The sequence below is a fragment of the Setaria italica genome, chromosome II (genome assembly GCF_000263155.2).
Source record: "Setaria italica strain Yugu1 chromosome II, Setaria_italica_v2.0, whole genome shotgun sequence".
Classification (NCBI taxonomy): Eukaryota; Viridiplantae; Streptophyta; class Magnoliopsida; order Poales; family Poaceae; genus Setaria; species Setaria italica.
The window spans coordinates 10,835,294-10,854,005 of record NC_028451.1 but is presented as its reverse complement, the minus strand read 5'-3'; the positions used below and the strand labels follow the sequence as shown (position 1 = coordinate 10,854,005).

Sequence of the window (18,712 nt, the reverse complement as noted above, 5' to 3'; positions counted from 1 at the left end):
AAACCTCAATAACCAGCAGTGAGCTGTATACATATCTACCCTGGGTTACAATTAAAATCTCCATACAATGATACAAATCAATTTTAGCAGTAGTATACATAATTAATGTTTTCCATCAATGGCGAGCTCATATTTCAAGTATAAAGCCAATGGCAGTCACCTGAGCACCTTCCCAGGAGGGGTGGAAAGCACCATCATCTGCTTTCACAATTTTGTGGTGCAGTAGTTCACAAATCACAGCCATCCCCCAACAAACCTAGCTAGGATGAGGATATCCTGCACATTGTTGATTGTCGTTGCTCTCGTGGTGCAGTACTCAGGTATATACTTGTAATTTCCTTTGGGTACACGCATGTCCTTCTAAATCCGTTTCATTTTCTTAGAAATGTTATGGTATTTTATACATTTTTGTTTTCTTTTGAAATTTGTTCCTTAGATATCGCGATGGCGGCGAAGGAGGTTGCACATGGTCATGGTTCATTTACACCTCAAGACTGCAGGACACTACCCGTCAACCCAGGCCCCTGCGCCCCTGCGTCGTGCTCTCAAAATTGTCGGAACAGTATTGGCTACGGCAGTGTAGGCGAGTGTGTTTCGGGGGGATGCCAGTGCACCTATTGCGCACCATCAAAACCAAAATAGACAAAGCCGAATGACTGCAAAACAATAACAGTAATGTATTGGTCCGCATGACCATTGTTGCTGAATGACCATATGTTGCAAAAGAAACTGATGGTCATTAGTACATTTCTAAAAACTTTTCCAAATCCTAATATGGCTTACAAAAATAATCGAACGCTACGCGCAACTAAAATAAAAAACTCTTCTGCCAGTGTAGGGAGCATTACACAAGTCGCTAGTCCTTGTGGCCGGAGGGATCGGTGTCAGTATGCAGTTGGTTGCAGCGTGACATTAGTCAACATAACGTCTCTAAAGTCTAAATTAAAGGATCAAACAATCATGCTGTCAGACCTCTATCGACACCAAAAATTATAAGGTTCCGCGACTTGTGATGAGGTTGGTCCCCTTCCATACTTCCATTAGCGCCATGATCGAGCTGTCTATTGGCCCTTGGGACTTGCTAATCAGCTTGTGTCAGGATCACTGCTCTTAGTTTAAGCACATGATCAGGCTAGGACAGGGAGCAGGGGAGTGTAGCTTAGCTTATTTTGGTCGAGGCACCTGTCCTGAGATCGACGCTTGGCCGATGCTACATTATTGCTAATGATGGTGTTACAATGAAAGGACGATGTCATTATTTTACACGCCTAAAAATTAAACCCGCAGCATCCGTGGTGGCGTGGCGCGTGTTCCCACTGGTTCAAGTAGGAGGATACTATAATCCGAGCCCTACGTAGTAGACCTGCTTTCTTTGTGTTGTTTACGTTGACGAGCTAAGCTAATGCCGCGGCGCACTTCCGGCTGGACCATGAAGGTCTCCTATCGATCAGTGGCGCACGTTAAGGGGAAGACCAAATCTTTAATCGGCAGTTATACGTTTTTATTATTCTACAGTGATTCCTTTGATACTATCTTTGATGTTCTAAGTTTGATCCCTGGAATTATTAGTTTCCACTAGTAATACGTGCAATAGAGTAATTTTGGTTAATTGAAGTCAAGCTTCTAGAACAAATGAAAACTGGCTCTCAGCTAAGGGCGTGCTTGGAACTCTGCTGCAGCTCGCCTTGCCTCACCCGCTTGCCTTGCCTCGCCTCGCCGGGCAAAGCAAGGCCAGCTTCTAGGGGATGCTTGCTTCTGAAAGGATCTTCGCTTAGAAGGGGTGAGCCGTAACCTGAAATTATCGCTACTAAATTTATCAACCACTTGTGGATTTTTTCCGAAATATTTCCGGAGATTCCGCAAATTACGGAATCTCCGAAAAAATCTCCAAAATTTCTGAAGATAGGAAACACGCCTTAAGCAGCGGACTAAAACTCTGTCCGCCTGAAAACCAGAACTTCCGATTCAAAGCTGGAACTTCCGGTTTTGACTCGGGCAGAGAGAACCCCCAAACCTTATGCGTTGCAAGTGAGGTAAAGATCAAACCAGGTTTAGAGAGTATGCTCAGATGGTGTATCTTAGTAGGATCACAAAGCTCCTGCACTTCACAAACACTAACACCCGAGTAGATTAACCAATATTACGAGATCAACAATGAAATGGAAGTGCAATGCAAATGTAAGCAAACCAGTGAGGAGACACAATGATTTGTTTCACTGAAGTTTAGATTCACCCCAGACGAATCCTACATCTCCGTTGGGTGCTTCCAAAGAAGCTGGGTTGCACTCAACCCTTTCCCCACTTCACTAGTTAACTCCTTCCCTTTTAGAGGCGAAGCTCGACCTGCACAAACTGTCCTGTGGTTCACCACACCTTAGGAGCTCTTGGTGACGCCTAGCCGTCTGGAGGAACACCTCCAAGAATAACAAATGCTTCACTTGAAACTTCACAAGGCAAACCAGCGCTCAGGCGTATGAGTGCTCTTCTAGTGCTCTCAAATGGCTCCTCTCTACAACCCAACTCACAAGATCTAGCAAAGATCACACCACCTCACAAAGAGGGGTTGGTGAGAGCTATTTAGCTTTAGTTCAGCTTAGAACAGGCAGGAAGCACACCAGCAACTGCAAAAACAGCAACCAGCTATTGAGGAGGTCGTGGGGTATAAATACTCCACCCCTAAAAAACTAGCCGTTAGAGTTATCAGACCAAAACCAGAACTTCCGGTTTCTCGAAGCAACTAGCGGAACCTCTTGTTTTCAAAACCGTAACTTCCTATTTTGCCACTGCCTGACCCGTTAGTGTGCATGTGTGACTTTTGTGTCTCTCATCCCTCGCATAGGATACTTGAGCACTGAGACTTTGTCAAATGACCATGTGATGCATCCCTCTTGATAGTACGGCACACCTATACTCAAAATCAACACATAAATACAATATTCATCCTCTTGAGCTTCATTACCATCAACCATGCTATACTTTTTCAACATATCCACTTGAGAGGTGCATCCAACTTTGTCTCTTCAGTTTGAGCACTTCAACCTTGAGCTAGTGGCTTGGATCAATATTCAACCACATATGAATGAAATCCAATTTTAGATCACAAATCAGTTATTCATATGACTCAATAACATTTGATGCATTCCATTGCTATACTTGGTAAGGCTTGACTTGATACCTCAAAATCCTCCAAGCACTAGCCGCTTCACCCTAGCAAAGCTCATGGCCCAAGTCACCACTTGATCAAACTTTGCTTAGTACCTCATTGCTAATCACTTACTTGATTCCTTCATCCAATCGCTACCGCATTGAGTCTAGCTTTGTTTTGACATAAAGAATGAAATCCACTTGAGATCCTATCTTCTTTTAACTTTTATATCCCATTTGTTCATAACAAGCTTCTCATTTTATTTAGAGACCAACTAATATCCCAATGCCATTATGCCTCTATCTTTACCTCAATTTGCTTGTCACATATCACACATATCCATCATGGGATTTACATAGTATTCCTTATTATGACATTCATCTTTAACTTAAACAATCTTGCAATATGAGGCTATCAACCAAGTCTCAACTTACTTTTACACCATTGCTTGTTTTCCATGCTTAGATGAACAATGCCATATACCACACTTATTCTTTTCATTATATGAGCCATTTATTACAATCTTTCCCACAAAAATTATTCACCAATAGCATTATACTTGCTCATAGACTTAACGAGTTCATTAGACCTTTAATCAAGTTGTCATTCAACTTACCAAAACCCACTAGGGGCCTAGATGCTCTCTCAGCTTCCCTTGCCGCCGCTTGCCTTGCCTCGCCCCGCAGCTTGATCCGGCAGCGTCCAAGCTCGATTTGGTGGCGGTGGAGCTCGATTTGGCAGCAGTGGAGCTCAAATCGATGGTGGAGAAGCTCAATTTGGTGCTGTTGAAGATCAATCTAGCGGCACCGGAGCTCGAAACAACGACGGCAAGGTCGATTCGGTGGCTGCAAAGTTCAATTTCGATGGCGACAGAGCTCAAAAGTTCGATTTGGGGTAGTACAACGCCGATTCAATAGTGACTCAAGCATTCCGCGTGAGCACGCGAGCGGGCAAGTGAACCTTGCCCAGCCAAGCAAGCTTGCCAAGCAAAGAGACGAGGCAAGCAGGTACCAAACAGCTTGCCTTGCCCGGCGAAGCGAGGCGGGGCGCTCAGCTGGCATTGCTCGGCGAAGCGAGGCGAGGCGAGCGCCCGGCAAAGGTTCCAAGCGCACCCTAAGTTACACTCTCAATACAATTAAACACACAATTAACATGACAAATCCGTGCTCCATCCACTAAAAAGAACTAATGAATCCTTTGTTTTACAGGTTTGCAGGTAGCGCCCTAGTTTTTTGAATTTGAGATATGCAATTTACTTAATTTATTTAGCCTCCTTAGGGCAGTCCCAACCCAAGACACTAGCCATAGTTTTCATAAGCTCCACATCATCAAGAAACTAGTACTAAACATTACTCTTCCAATGCAAACACCACTATTCCATTTTTGAATTTAATACTACTCATCTCTCATTATATCTTGGATGGTGTGTAGAAACTAAGTCTCATGCAAAATCTAGTTTCCTTTTCTTTCTTCATTTACTCCCTTGCCACATCATCTTTTATCCTAGGTGGCAGCTCATTTAATTCTATGAACACTATCCTGGTCATTGGGTTGGGACTGCCCTTAGGCTATTCCCAATGGGAAGTTTCATCTCGCGGTTTCCAAGATTGACATGTCATCAAAAGAGGTTTGAGTAGATGAATGAAACACTGTCTCCCAATGCAGAGTTTCATTTCGTGATTTCATAAGTTGGACGTACCATTTAATTGCGAGACATGTGATTGGATGTGATGAGATGAGATGAGATGAAACTCTCTAGTCCCTAATGCTAGTTTCAGAAGGTTTCATAGTGTTACAAAGTTTCATCCTAATAAACCTCCTTCCCTCTCTCTCATCTTAAATTTTCTGCCACGTCACCGGATTAGCTGATATGTCAGTGTATTTAATGTGCATGAAACTTCCATAAAATTATCATTATGGTGGTGGTGGTGGTGCATGTGCAGGAACCTTTAGCACGTGCACTGCAATATCGGTCATTTTTTCCAACTAAACAAAAATGCAAGTTGCTCACGGGAAAAATAAAAAACAAAGCGCCAACCGCTCCACTGAAAAGTTTTGAAGCTTTCTATTGTCCTACTAGTTTGAAGATCCCTCAGTGACATATATGTATATATTATGGTTCAAGATATGAAACCCTTTTTTTTTCCATTACAAGGAAAAAGTTAATATGGTGTTGCAACTTGATATTTTATCCTATTAATGTATTATCATATATTGTTCTAAGAATCCTTGTGTACGTACCACCAGATCTGACGACTTGGTGGCACGACTAATGATAATTCAAAGCACGGATAAGATTCTTTTTAACGAACCACATAAGACAGTGCAGATTTTTATTGATATAGTAGAAAAATATAAGATCACAGTTCTGAGAGACTGCAGCTCAGCTAGTAAATAAAAGAAAGACTAAGAAAAAATAACTAAACTCGACCAGTTGGAAGCACGAATAAGATTTACACTAGTTCGCATAGTAACGCTTGCCATATAATTTAGTCACGTGCATATAGCTATTTCCGCGTTCCAAGGCTTATAACTGAATGTAACAAAAAAATGTAAGATGGACCTAAATATGACTAAGTTGTGGCATATTTAATTTTCTACCTGTGGATGCCCTTAAAGAATTAATTGGTTAGAAAATTTTGACCATACCTTCGCGTATGCAAGACATCATTGAGATTAAATGATTGAAAAAAATATTAAATAACAGTCACATGCACTGGACCATCTCCCTTCCTTTCCTCTCGCTTGTACCCTCATACTAATAACAAAGCCAAGTACATACGTCACAAATTTCCATTTTATTCAACGAATATTCCAGCATGTAGGGTGATACTGAAACGTGCACAAGTATTCTTTTTTTCCTAGTACACTGCCGCGTCATTTCTATGATTGTCGCAATCGCACAATTTTCCTCGTTCACGCATCCCATCCGCTTATTCCTGCATTTCTTAATCCTCCGTTTTCTTTTCTTTTCCAGGATCCTCTGATCGCATTCTTTTCTCGATTCCGATATTCTATTTTCCCCGTATCTCAGATACCAGATAGACAGCGTATATAAAAAAAAATATACAAAGTACACACGCAGAACGCAATGCTATTACAGAGAATCGAAGTCCTGCAGAGGCCGAATTGCTGCTGCCCCGGTCTCCCATGCGTTTGATAACAGGGTTAAACTCTAGTCCTGTTACATCGGATGTTCGGATACTAATTAGAAAGACTAAACTAATTACAAAACTAATTGTAGAACCTCTAAGCTAAATCGCGAGACGAATCTATTAAGACTAATTAATCCATCATTATTGAATGGTTACTGTAGCACCACATTGTCAAATCATGGACTAATTAGGCTTAATAGATTCATCTCACGATTTAGTCTAGAGGTTGTATAATTAGTTTTGTAATTAGTCTAGATTTAATACTCCTAACTAGTGTCAAACATTCGATGTGACGGGGCTAAAATTTAGACCCTCCTTCCCAACACCCCTTAATTTAATTAAAGGAAAGAAAACGAAAAAAAAAAAACTCTCTCCGCGTGGCGGGCCGTGACCCGGGAGCTCCAGCACGCGCAAGCGCTGCTACCAGGTCACCAACGCCCCCGCACCAAATCGCGTCGCCTTCCTTTCCTCCCCATTTCCCCACGCCACGTCACCCCGCACCCGAACCCAAACCCACCGGGCTCCCGACCCGCGCTCCCCGCCGCCACGCGGGTCCCCCCGCCCTTCGTCCCCACCGCATCACGGGCAACTCAAAGCGTCGCGGCACGCGGAGTCGCGGAAGGCCACCGCCATTTTCTTACTCGCGAAACCAGGCCGCGGGCGGGGGAGCGGACAGCGACGAAGTCTCCTGCGGCTTTGACCCCCGCGGAATCCCCCATTCCGTTGATGGTTGCGGGGGGACCGGGAGCAGCGAGCCGGCGACGACGACGATGGGCCTCTGCTTCTCCTCCACCGCGGCCGCCGACAGCCCTCCCCGGCCCGCCGCCGCCGGCGGCGCGGCGGGGAAGAGGGAGAGGAGCCGCGGGATCGTGGCCTGCGGCAAGCGGACGGACTTCGGCTACGACAAGGACTTCGAGGCGCGCTACTCGCTCGGCAAGCTGCTGGGCCACGGCCAGTTCGGCTACACCTACGCCGCCGTCGACCGCGCCTCCGGCGATCGCGTCGCCGTCAAGCGCATCGACAAGAACAAGGTACTGTGCTGCCGCGACCCGTGCTCTCCGCTCGCCGGCGACCGAGCCTTCAACCTTCATTTCCCCACTCCCCCACCCCCTCCTCCTTTTTTTTTTTTGTCGCGGGGCCATTTCTCTTGGCTCTTGCGGAGGAGCCGAGGAGGGTCGTGTCTGGCTGACGGGTGGGCCACGCCTGACACGTCCTCGGGCCGTGTCGCGACAGCTATGCTAGCCTGGCCGAGCTTGCGGGGGATGCCTCCCGTTTACCACGTGGATTGTGGAGGTCCGGAGAGCAAAGCTAATTGCGGGAATCTGCGGTGGTACCCACGGTGGTGTCGTAGCAAATGCAAAGTTGTTAGCAGTTAGCACAAGCTGCCAAATGCCAATTGTCTGGGGAGACTGCACATGGCGAATCGGCAGAAACAGGAGTCCCAAACAACGACGTACTACTGGCTTATTTGGGATTCCTATACAGATAAAGCTACTTTGGGCAAGTTTCCTTTTCCGCGACAAGTCGGAGTCTTGGAGAGCTGCCCATCTTTGGATAATTGGATCAGTATAATGTTTATGCAAGTAAGGGATATATATCATTCATGAATGTTACACAGATCAGGACCGATGGTTGGTTCTGGTTTCTGAAGTTGGCTGGTAGCTATGCATGGTTAATAGTGGCAATATGCCAACTTGTCCTTGCTCAGCAGGCTGTCCACCGTTCTAGAGCAAGTTAGCTAGTAGCAGCTCTGATTTGGCCTTAGACCGTAGCAGTACCATAGATGTATTGGGAACATGTTGGACTTTTCTGCGGTTTTGTCCAAATGGAGATTATTGATATTCGCCTTTACAGCTGTTTCTCTCTATATTCAGTGTAGGTACATCATAGCCACTGCAATTTGCCCGTAATATCAAGAAAGTTCTTTACTAACCCATTTACAAAATTAAGCATACTGAATTAACTCATATTTGCAAAATAAAACGTACTGAATTAACTTAACATGCACGATCTATTTTCCTTGCAGATGGTTCTTCCCGTTGCTGTTGAAGATGTAAAGCGAGAAGTTAAAATATTGAAGGCCTTGCAAGGGCACGAAAATGTTGTACATTTTTACAATGCATTCGAAGATGACAACTATGTGTATATAGTCATGGAGTAAGTTGTGGAAAATCTCTCAAATTCTTTAGGAACCTTTGATGTTTCCTTTGCAAGTACAAGGCCTGCATGAACCCTGAACGGTCATGGATTCTATTCTATGAGAGCCCCAATCAGACATGAAGTAGAGTGGGCTACATAGTTTGATTACACTTCTGTTAGAAACTTTTCCCATAACTTTTAAGGAGTTGAGCTAAGTGGGGCCTGGGGGTAGTTGGGAGTTTAACGACGTGAATCAATGACATCATATTCAAACTCCCATAATATTGTATTCCCTATGATAGTGCTGGTTTATATAAAATTCGGGATGAAAGAAAACGAGGCTCAGATTTGTTGGCAAGTTGGATGATTTCCAATCTTTAGTCTTTGTTTATCACTTTAATGAAACATCTGACTTTCTGTGATGTGTTCCTTCTGACAGATTATGTGAGGGTGGTGAATTACTTGATCGGATATTAGCCAAGTAAGAAATATTATACCCTTTAGATGTTTATGAAAGTTCTTACTTGCTACCTTTATTGCAGAAATATTTCATTCCTTGTTCTCTCTCTGAGCTTGTATGTGCAATATTGAGCTAAGATGTTGCCTTTTTTGTTCAACTAAGTGTTCCTTTTGCCGTATACTTTCTCACTTCAGAGTTCATTCTAAAATATGTTCTTTGAATTTTTGCCTTTTTTTTATTCTGGCAAACTTTTTGTTGGACCATACAGACATTGATTTATTTTCTGAAGGATAGTTTTTCCATATAACTGAACCTACTATGCTTAGTCACAGTTTGATTCCTCTCTGCATTTATAGCATTTATTGATAGATTGAGATGGAATGTCGTAGTCACTTTTCGGCAACAGTAAAAAAAGGACATTCTAGTCTTATGTTCTATATACCCTTTTTATACAAGAGTTTTTGTTCTGATGTCTGTAGAAGATAACTGCCATGCTGGGACTCACATATTTTGCCTCCAAACAGGAAAGATAGCCGTTATAGCGAGAAAGATGCTGCAGTAATTGTCCGACAGATGCTCAAGGTTGCAGCTGAGTGCCACCTGCATGGTTTGGTTCATCGAGACATGAAACCTGAGGTATACTCTGAAAGTATACGATGATTCTAAGAGTAACTGATAATATATTTTGACAAAAAGGAGTACCTAACTTTTTGGTATGTTTTTTTTCTGTTTCCAGAACTTCCTATTCAAATCAACAAAGGAGGACTCACCCCTTAAGGCTACAGATTTTGGCCTTTCAGACTTCATAAGACCAGGTGTGTTCTTAATTTATTATTCGTAGTTTTCCCTGTATGACTATCACTGTATGTGCTGGTTATAGCTTGCACTAAAAGTCTAAAACCTTGTTTTGTGCTTTTGCAGGAAAGCAATTCCGTGACATTGTCGGAAGTGCCTACTATGTGGCACCAGAAGTACTCAAGCGTAAGTCAGGGCCAGAATCTGATGTTTGGAGTATAGGCGTTATTACCTATATTTTGCTGTGTGGAAGACGACCTTTCTGGGACAAAACTGAAGATGGAATATTTAAAGAGGTTATTAGCCTAAATTATCTCTGTTCTGTAACAATTTTTTACGTGTTTTTTCATTTTCTATATATTAAAAATAGTTTCCTTTTGTTCTACAATGTTGCTACATTTTGATATCATTTCCTACTTCTAATTGAATACAGACTAAAATCTATTCCATGTAGATGATTATGGTTCATGTTGATTTTACATAAGCATCAAAGATGTAGTTTCATATTTTGATGTGTAGTTTATTTTATAATGTGATAATTTGACATTGCGTGAAAACAAGTATTTGTAGGTTCACACCCATTTCATATGCTTTATTTTCTGGAGAAATTGGTTGTGTAACATAGAAAGTTCCGACTTTGGCAAAATACGAACAAAACAGTCTGGTTATTTGAATACCACTGAAAGTTCCCAGCATATCGCAAAATACTGCGTCCTGCATCCATTTGGATCCAGGATATTTGCCTTTTTCTTTTTTTTTTCTTTTTGATTTTTCTACAACCGAACAGGGTAGCAAATGTCTCTATTACGCTTTCGCTCTATGACTGTACTCTCCTACTAAGCTCCAACATTTACAGAACTTCTCCTAGCACTCCTCTCTGCTGCATTCTCTGTCATCATCCTGAAAAATATTTTGCTATTTTCTTTTTACTGCAGGTCTTAAAAAACAAGCCAGATTTTCGCCGCAAGCCTTGGCCAAATATTACTCCAGCTGCAAAAGATTTTGTACAAAAGTTACTAGTTAAGGATCCCCGTGCAAGACTAACTGCTGCCCAGGCATTGTGTATGTGACTATGAACCATCCTGAAAAATATGAACTCTTTAAGTTTGCTAATATGGTTAGCATAACTAATACAAATCTGTTAAGGGCGCCAAGATGTAAACTCCCAACATGACAGTTGGATAACTATCAGATGGATCATATTTAAAGGCATATACCTTTAGTACCCTTAGAACAGAAAATAATGCGTTTGTGGTTATATGAGGGATCGTACATCGCTATTCGGTGGTCACAGTTAGACCAAAGCATATGGGTTTGCAGTATATCCTGTGAAACTAGTGCCAGTGGCTCGTTGTCTAGTTTCTCTTCTTTGGGGTGGGGGCATCTGATTTTTTCGCTCCTTGTTTTTGTCCATGTTTAGGGTTTATGCCACTTCGTAGAAATTTCCTTTTGTCGTTTCTCGCAGTTGGGCATAGTAGGTGACATGACCAAGGGCTGGTAAAATCTTCCAAGTGCTATTGTTAATATTATCCACCTAACTAGGATGCTACTATCATCAGTGACTACAGAGCGTTTGCTGCTGACTATGATTGGTTATTGTAGACTAGGTATAGCTTAGTATTTTTCTTTTAAAGTTATTTATTATTTAATTTATGTTTTTCTCCAGCACATGATTGGGTGAGAGAAGGAGGAAAGGCATCTGAAATACCCTTGGATATATCAGTATTACATAATATGCGGCAGTTTGTGAAATATAGTCGTTTCAAGCAATTTGCTTTAAGGGTAAGTTAAAGGTGCCAGAATTTTTGAAGATCTTGAACATTACTTCAGGAAATTTGTTCAAGTCAATTCAAAGATTTATACAACATTTTGTAGGCATTAGCATCTACACTAAACTCAGAAGAGCTGTCTGATCTCCGTGATCAGTTCAATGCCATTGACGTTGACAAAAATGGAACCATTAGTCTGGAGGAACTGAAGCAGGTTAGTTTTGTTGGATGTCATTGCTAATTGTTTCCTCAAGTAACTGTTTTTTTTTCTAACATTTAACTCTGGAGTCTGGACTATGTAGAATGAGCTTCTCAATTGTAAGATTCTTATCAGAGTTCACAGTTATTGGCAACCTAAGCAAACCAGATTAAATGTTAACTATTGCATCAGAAAAGATACAATGTGATCTACGATTAATATGAATAGCTGAATTTTTTTGTCACCGGGCTGAACTAATTCAAGATTTCTCTCCAAACTACCTAAAGACTTACCTCAAGATTAGCCATGCTAGTGGTGTTGTCACAATATGTCAATATCCTATTGTTTTGCCCACCACAAGACTAATCACGTGCCAGTATTCTAAGCAACATATGCACTGTTTTTAGTAAGATCTCTCTTTTCTGCGGTGTAGTTTTTGGAATCTTGTCCTATATAATTGCATGTGCTGGCACATATTTCGTGGCTACTGCATGTGGTTTGATTACTTATATCAGGTTGAAAGAACAGGGAAAATTTTGTCAACTTGAACAAATTTTGACAACTTCTAAGAGAAAACTGGTAGTAGTTTTAAATTCATATTCATGGTTTGTACACAGATGGGTCGTTGTAAACTATTTCCTGCCAGGAATAACTGAAACCACTACCATCGTAGGGATGGGATTTTTCTCCTTCAAAGTAGTTTCGATTTTTCAAGAAAGTATTAACTTGTATCCGTTTTTATCATAAGCAAGTTGGTTGAAACAGGTTTATCTTAAAATGAAAGAATGTAGTTCTTTCAATTGTCAGTTGATGCTTCAAATAACCAATTGTTGCAAAAAAAATTTTTGACCTTTGTATTGTTCCATCTGTTCCAAAGAGATGCCCTTTTAGAGTATGTTAATTTGGTCAAAGTTGATTAGTGTTATACACTTACAAATGTTTACAGAGCCAGTGCTATTTATTTATAAATTTGATATATATTTCTTGTTCTCAGAATAAAGAAATAAATTCCATGTGGTAGATTTTCATCTCAAGATCAGACAAAATTATAAAGCAGTTAGATACCCTATTTTGTTCTAGAGCCTGTGTTCTAGGTGATTGATCTTATACTCATCAATCATTATAATGTGGTTTAAACACTAATCTGCAGGCTCTTGCAAAGGATGTTCCCTGGAGATTAAAGGGTCCTCGTGTTTTAGAGATTATTGAGGCGGTATGTTTACTTTGGCTTATGCTGTAGCAGTATTGTCTTCATGTTTACTGGGACATGCTTGTTTGGAACAAAGTGTGTATTATTTTGAGTGTGGTATTGTTAAGGTGTCTATGTATGTAGCAGTTTTCCTTGTTTCTAGCCCATTTCGGCCCTTAGTCTGTTTGATTTATGTACTATACTGCTTTGCAGCCTTGGGCCACAACTCACAAATTCCCAAACCTATGCGTTATGTTGTTACAGTTTCATGATTATAATATCTTAACATACTTATACAATTTCTTGTAGGAAACTTGGAAGCATTATGACATTTTGTTTGTCTCTCAACTTCTGAATGATGATAATGAGATTTGCTAAAATAATTTTCCAACTGTTCTTTTTTCTTTGAATTAATGGTATATGTTGCATGTTCACTGTAAGAATGCTTTTTAATACTCCTAAGAATGGTATGGTATGTATTTAAGTCGCTATAACTAAGTGCTTGTTTCCGTGATGTCTTTATTTGGTTGCAATGATGCAGATACATCCACTGCCCTTCCTATATCTGTATGGCCAAAACATGGCTGTCTTTTAATCTTTTTAGCAGTAATGCATAAAGTTACATATTTCATTGGAGTTTCAGAAATTGACAGTCAATATTCCATTCTCGGGCAGATTGACAGTAATACAGATGGGCTAGTTGATTTTGAAGAGTTTGTTGCGGCAACACTACACGTTCATCAGCTGGTGGAACATGATACCGAGAAGTGGAAATTATTGTCTCAAGCTGCATTTGATAAATTTGATGTCGACGGCGATGGCTATATCACATCTGATGAACTTAGAATGGTATGCTTAAGAAAACTGCCAGAGTTTATTATCTTTGTTCTTTTGGTTACATTTACATAGCTCTCAATCTTTGCTGTACTTCCTTAATTTGTTACGAGTACAGGAACCCAGTTATTATTCATGCATTTATGGTTTTTCATTTTTACTGTATAGTAATCGCATTATTAATGTTATAGTTACATAGTGCAAAAATCGAATTAATAATGTATATCAGGCTGGTCGTTGACTTATTTTTTTTTCTTTGCCTACAGCATACAGGAATGAAGGGTTCTATTGACCCCCTCCTTGAGGAGGCTGACATTGACAAAGACGGCAAAATAAGCCTAGATGAATTCCGTAGGCTCTTGAAAACTGCAAGCATGAGTGCACGCATTGTACAAACTCCGAGGGGCATTCGCATGTCATAGTTTTGCAATTTTCGTGGTTCACATAACTGGTGAGACGTTTTTCGTCTGCACATGTAAAATTGAGAATTGTTGCCGGAAAGGCTTCTTGGTGTAAATTATACAATCAGTGCACATGAAATGGAGTAGATCTGTAGTTCCTTGAGGACATATTATACAATCAGTGCACTTCACGTCTGGTTAGACGTGAACTTGCTTCCGGCTTCGTTTGTTTCCAGCAAGTTCTGCGATTGAGTTTTGATGAGAACACGAAACCGAGTGTGTCAATTCAAATTTAAATCAAAACCGAGGGCTGGAGCCAAAGGGCTTGCAACCCTGGACTCAGGACGGGTGACTGCATAGATTGTTAGATATGTTGCGGTCAGGTCATAGTTGTGAGTGTTTTTCTGTAAGAATCTCTTGTCAAAACTCAAGAATCCTTCACTCTTGGTCCGAGGTGATGTGATGTTTCTTTTGTAATTGAACCATCCTTTTCTTCTCTTAATATAAAGATGCGCAACTCTCTTCTTACATATTCGAGAAAAAAGAAATTAAATGTATTTTTTTTTAAAAAAGGCTCAACCAGCTTTCCCTCATTTTTTATCTTTAGTTTTATTTTAAGTCAAAACTAATTTGATTGGAAAAAAGCTACCGCGCGCGGAGTCGTGCTTGCGCTGGAGTGCGCGACCCCGCACGGCCCGCAAGCGCTCAAGCGTGGGTTGTTCCGCTAGCTCTAGTTGGGATCGAGCGTGTACTTGCTTTAGGTCGCGTGCAAAATGAAGGGCCTGGTTGGCTTTTGCTTGCGTTGGAGTGCGCAGCCCGCGAGCACTCAAACGTGGGCTGTTCCGCCACGTAGTTGGGATCGAGCATGTGCTTGCTTTGGGCTGTGTGCAAAACGAAGAGGTTTGATTGGCTTTTGCGTGAGCACGCACGTTTTGTTGGGCTGTATGTACTTTGACTACATCTCGCTTCCTCCGTTGGTCCACATCTTCCATGCCTTCCTGATTAACTCTTTTTCATGTGTAGTTTGTTTTTTACTCTATTTCCACTGTTATATACTTTAATAAATACAATTAATAATATTCATGTTGTATGTATTTTGAGAATAAATACAATAAATAGTATTTTATAAGTATCATCAAGTTATATATAACTACCCTATCAACTTATGTCTAAATTTATTAATGGGATATCCACGTAAGTTGCCATATTGTCTTTTTGCAATAAATTTTTGTGTGAGTATGACATACAACATAACTTATTACATGTCATTTATTTTCTAGGGTTTTGATTTTGAATCTAAGTTTTTAGGATTTTAATTTTTGGTTTAAGATTTTAGGGTTTACATTTACGGTGTTGATTGTCTATTGTCTTTATTGAACTGGTCATACATTATCTTTATCTAAGTTGATGGTACAAACCGCACATAAGTGGAATAACTATGGTGATATAAATTGATATATAGTGTCTACGTAAGTTAATACATAGCCTAGTACATGTACTATATATAAATTGATAGTACTATTTTTTTATGTAAGCTGATACACAAACTCTACATGAGTAAATACAATCTCTACATAAGTTGATAGTACCGCTATATATAAGTTGCAAGTTTAAAGAAATTTACTTCAAAACCTATAGAATATAGGTCTCATTTCGTAGACCACATCGTAAGAAACATAATTGTGGAACGGATTAAAAAAAGGATTTTTAATGAGGGAGTTACCATCATTCAAAGAAAATGAAACAAAATAAAACATGATAGTAGTCTCCACGATTCCACTTTACTGTCCTGCATGGCAAAAAAAACATGTGATTATTGTGCTGTTTCTCACGGACACGATTGGACGGGCAAAGGAGTTGCGCGCTCACCCAATGCACGACTAGTGGCGCGTTAACACGCTCCAATTTGATTATATAGATAGTTCGTTTTTTATAATCTTAATCAATATTAAGAAAGTTAAACTTGGGACAAAGCTAAACTGTCTTTATTTTTCGAACCGAGGAAGAAGTAGATATCCAAAACACCTTCATCTCTAATGTCACATTAGGCTCCGTTTGGGCATAGAGAAATTAGTTAATTAAAGCACGGAGTACATACTAATTAACTGCGGCAGTGGAGAGGCACTGGCATGACATCCAAAGACAGTGGCTAATATGAGTTTGATGTCCCTCCGTCCCTGCCAACATAAGGATTTCACAGTTACTTGTTCCTGGTGTTGAGAAGGGAACGCTTCCGTTTACAACTCATGAGGCAACGCCTCGACCTGCTTAAGTCAAAATAGCATGCCAATTATACCTGAGAATTTTTAGCCTGGCTCGAAATGAACCGGGCTTTTTTCAGTCTGGTCCAACCCGAGAAATGCTCAGGTCTAATACCACCATTAGAGCATACGACCATGCTATAAGATGTGTGTATGTCTCTTTTGATGGCCGATCCCTAAAAAAAAGAGAATTTCTCCAGTGCTCCTTTTTGAAAGAGTTGCACGAATCTTATGTGATTAGTTAAACCAGTTTGTTAGTTAGTTTAATTTCATGCTGAGGTCCAGCCCCGCTCGCACTACCTTGTCCGGCCTGTGCACAAAAGAACACCATGCCCATGATTGGATCTAGACTGAGTGACCGACGGGCAGTAACCTTCTCGTATCCCTTGGCGGTGGCACAGAACTGCAAAAGCAATGGCAACAATGTCCGCTGGCTGCAGAATGGTCAGCAGATGCGCAGACACACCTCCTGGCCGAGCAGGCAATAGGCATCCTGGATCACGGCACCACCAGGCCAGTGTTAACATCAACCATCTTCATAAGAAACATCAAACAAATTCAATCCGGAGAACCAGAGCAGTTCTCTAAAAAAATTGCAATAATAGGTTGAGGTTTGCATGGAAATGTTTCATTTTGGAAACGTTTACGTCTAACACGGTTATTTTTTAGTCAGTGGTGACATTTTTTTATTCTCGTGGGAGTTGATTTTCCGGCTGCAGGTGCAGCTCATAAGGATTTCACCCCTAACCAGAAACTCTATAGGACATGAACCGAAAATCATTGTATAGATGTGGGTTGGAATATGGGTTGCACATGTAGCATTTTCTATGTTGATAGTATTCATTATTGGAGGTTTGAAAATAGAATACCTCTAAAGGAACGTATGATCCACACTTCTCCTTTGTGTATTGAGCACCATAACTTGCCTAACAGGTTCATTAAGCATGATGAAGGGGAAAATGCTAATCGCATGGGTAGGATTGTGGTGAAAGTTAACCTCAATGATAATGCTAAGATACCGCATGATGTGATTGTATCTGTTGGTGTGCCACCTCGCATTCATTCTTGGACTTGCCCAATTTTTGCTCCGAAGAAGGGAGTCACTATGCTGGGAGATGGAGATCCACTGCCTTCCGAGGGTCCCCTGTTTTTCCTTGCCGATGGATGCATCAAGATGGATAGGACTGATTCAGGCAGCTGGGCCTTCATCAGTTGCTCAAGGATTTGGCAGGAGATGTGGCTGGTATGGTCAATGGAGCCTAGAATGAGTATGCGTTGTCAGGTGCAGCCTTAAACTTTGTAGCTTCTGACCACAACACAATTCTATAGTGGTTGATGCTCAAAGGATCAAGATACCTAAGAGGGAGTGAATTAGGCCTCTACATTTTTTTTTCGGAAATTAAAACTTACGAACAACCCTAATCACCCCATGTGTCTACAATCTTAATAAGTGTGTCTATTCTACTTGCACAAAGGTTTGCAACATAGTTCCAACCCTACACTAGCATGGCAGTTTTAGGAATTGAAATGTGAAAAGTAAATGAGGAATTTAAGTGCAGAAAGTAAAGAGAGGGTTAGAACACCGATTTTTTCCCGAGGTATCAAAGAGTCGGCACTCTCCCCTAGTTCTTATTGGAGCACCCGCACAAGGGTATAGCTCCCCCTTGATCTGTGCAAGGACCAAGTGCTCACTAGTGGCAATCAATTCTCCACTCCAAATTGGTGGATTCCAAACCAAGCACAACACTTCTTGGAGCTTCTCACAAGTCTCTTCCTTGAGAGCTCACCAAGAAAACCATCATCAAGCCGTCTAGGTGATGCCGATAACCAAGATTAACAAGCAATGACCCTCACTTGACCTACTCAAGCCAAACAAGTGTATGGATGCACACTTGTCTACTTCCAAGTACTAATGATATCCTTAATCTTTAATTAAGAAACTCTCTAATCACTTCTGCTCAACTTGCCCTTGACCTCCAAATTGACCTGCGCTGAAATTGCCACCATTGACTTATACAGCATGCACCGAATCAATCGGTGAAGCCCGCAAGTACAACTTTGAATCGGTCACTGACTGACCACTGACTCATTTGGTGAGTCCACACTGTTACCACCGTATCAATCAATGAACCCCTCAAATATAAATCAAAACATCTAGAGCCAATTTTGAGCCGGTTACGAGCTGAGCCAACATCACCGACTCATTCGGTGTGGTTCACATGCAACCACCGAATCACTTAGTGATTACAGTAACTCACAGATAGCGAATACCCAAAATGCGTATAGGAGGATCCAGTGGTAGTCACTGTAGATATTGGACCAATCGTTGAGACTTTGCTGCATGCAACACACAAACTGTAGTCAC

General features: G+C 41.1%; 1 protein-coding gene across 1 annotated transcript; it reads left to right on the top strand.

Annotated features, from left to right (window-relative positions):
* The first annotated feature begins 6,859 nt into the window (after positions 1 to 6,859).
* On the top strand, positions 6,860 to 14,308 carry LOC101784780 (calcium-dependent protein kinase 18). Its single transcript, XM_004955972.3, has 12 exons — positions 6,860 to 7,331; positions 8,327 to 8,457; positions 8,879 to 8,920; positions 9,424 to 9,535; positions 9,636 to 9,714; positions 9,821 to 9,990; positions 10,630 to 10,756; positions 11,361 to 11,476; positions 11,570 to 11,677; positions 12,813 to 12,875; positions 13,527 to 13,700; positions 13,952 to 14,308. Exons 1-12 carry the CDS (start codon positions 7,071 to 7,073, stop codon positions 14,105 to 14,107), a joined length of 1,539 nt encoding a protein of 512 aa, XP_004956029.1. The 5' UTR covers positions 6,860 to 7,070; the 3' UTR covers positions 14,108 to 14,308.
* Positions 14,309 to 18,712: the final 4,404 nt, after the last annotated feature.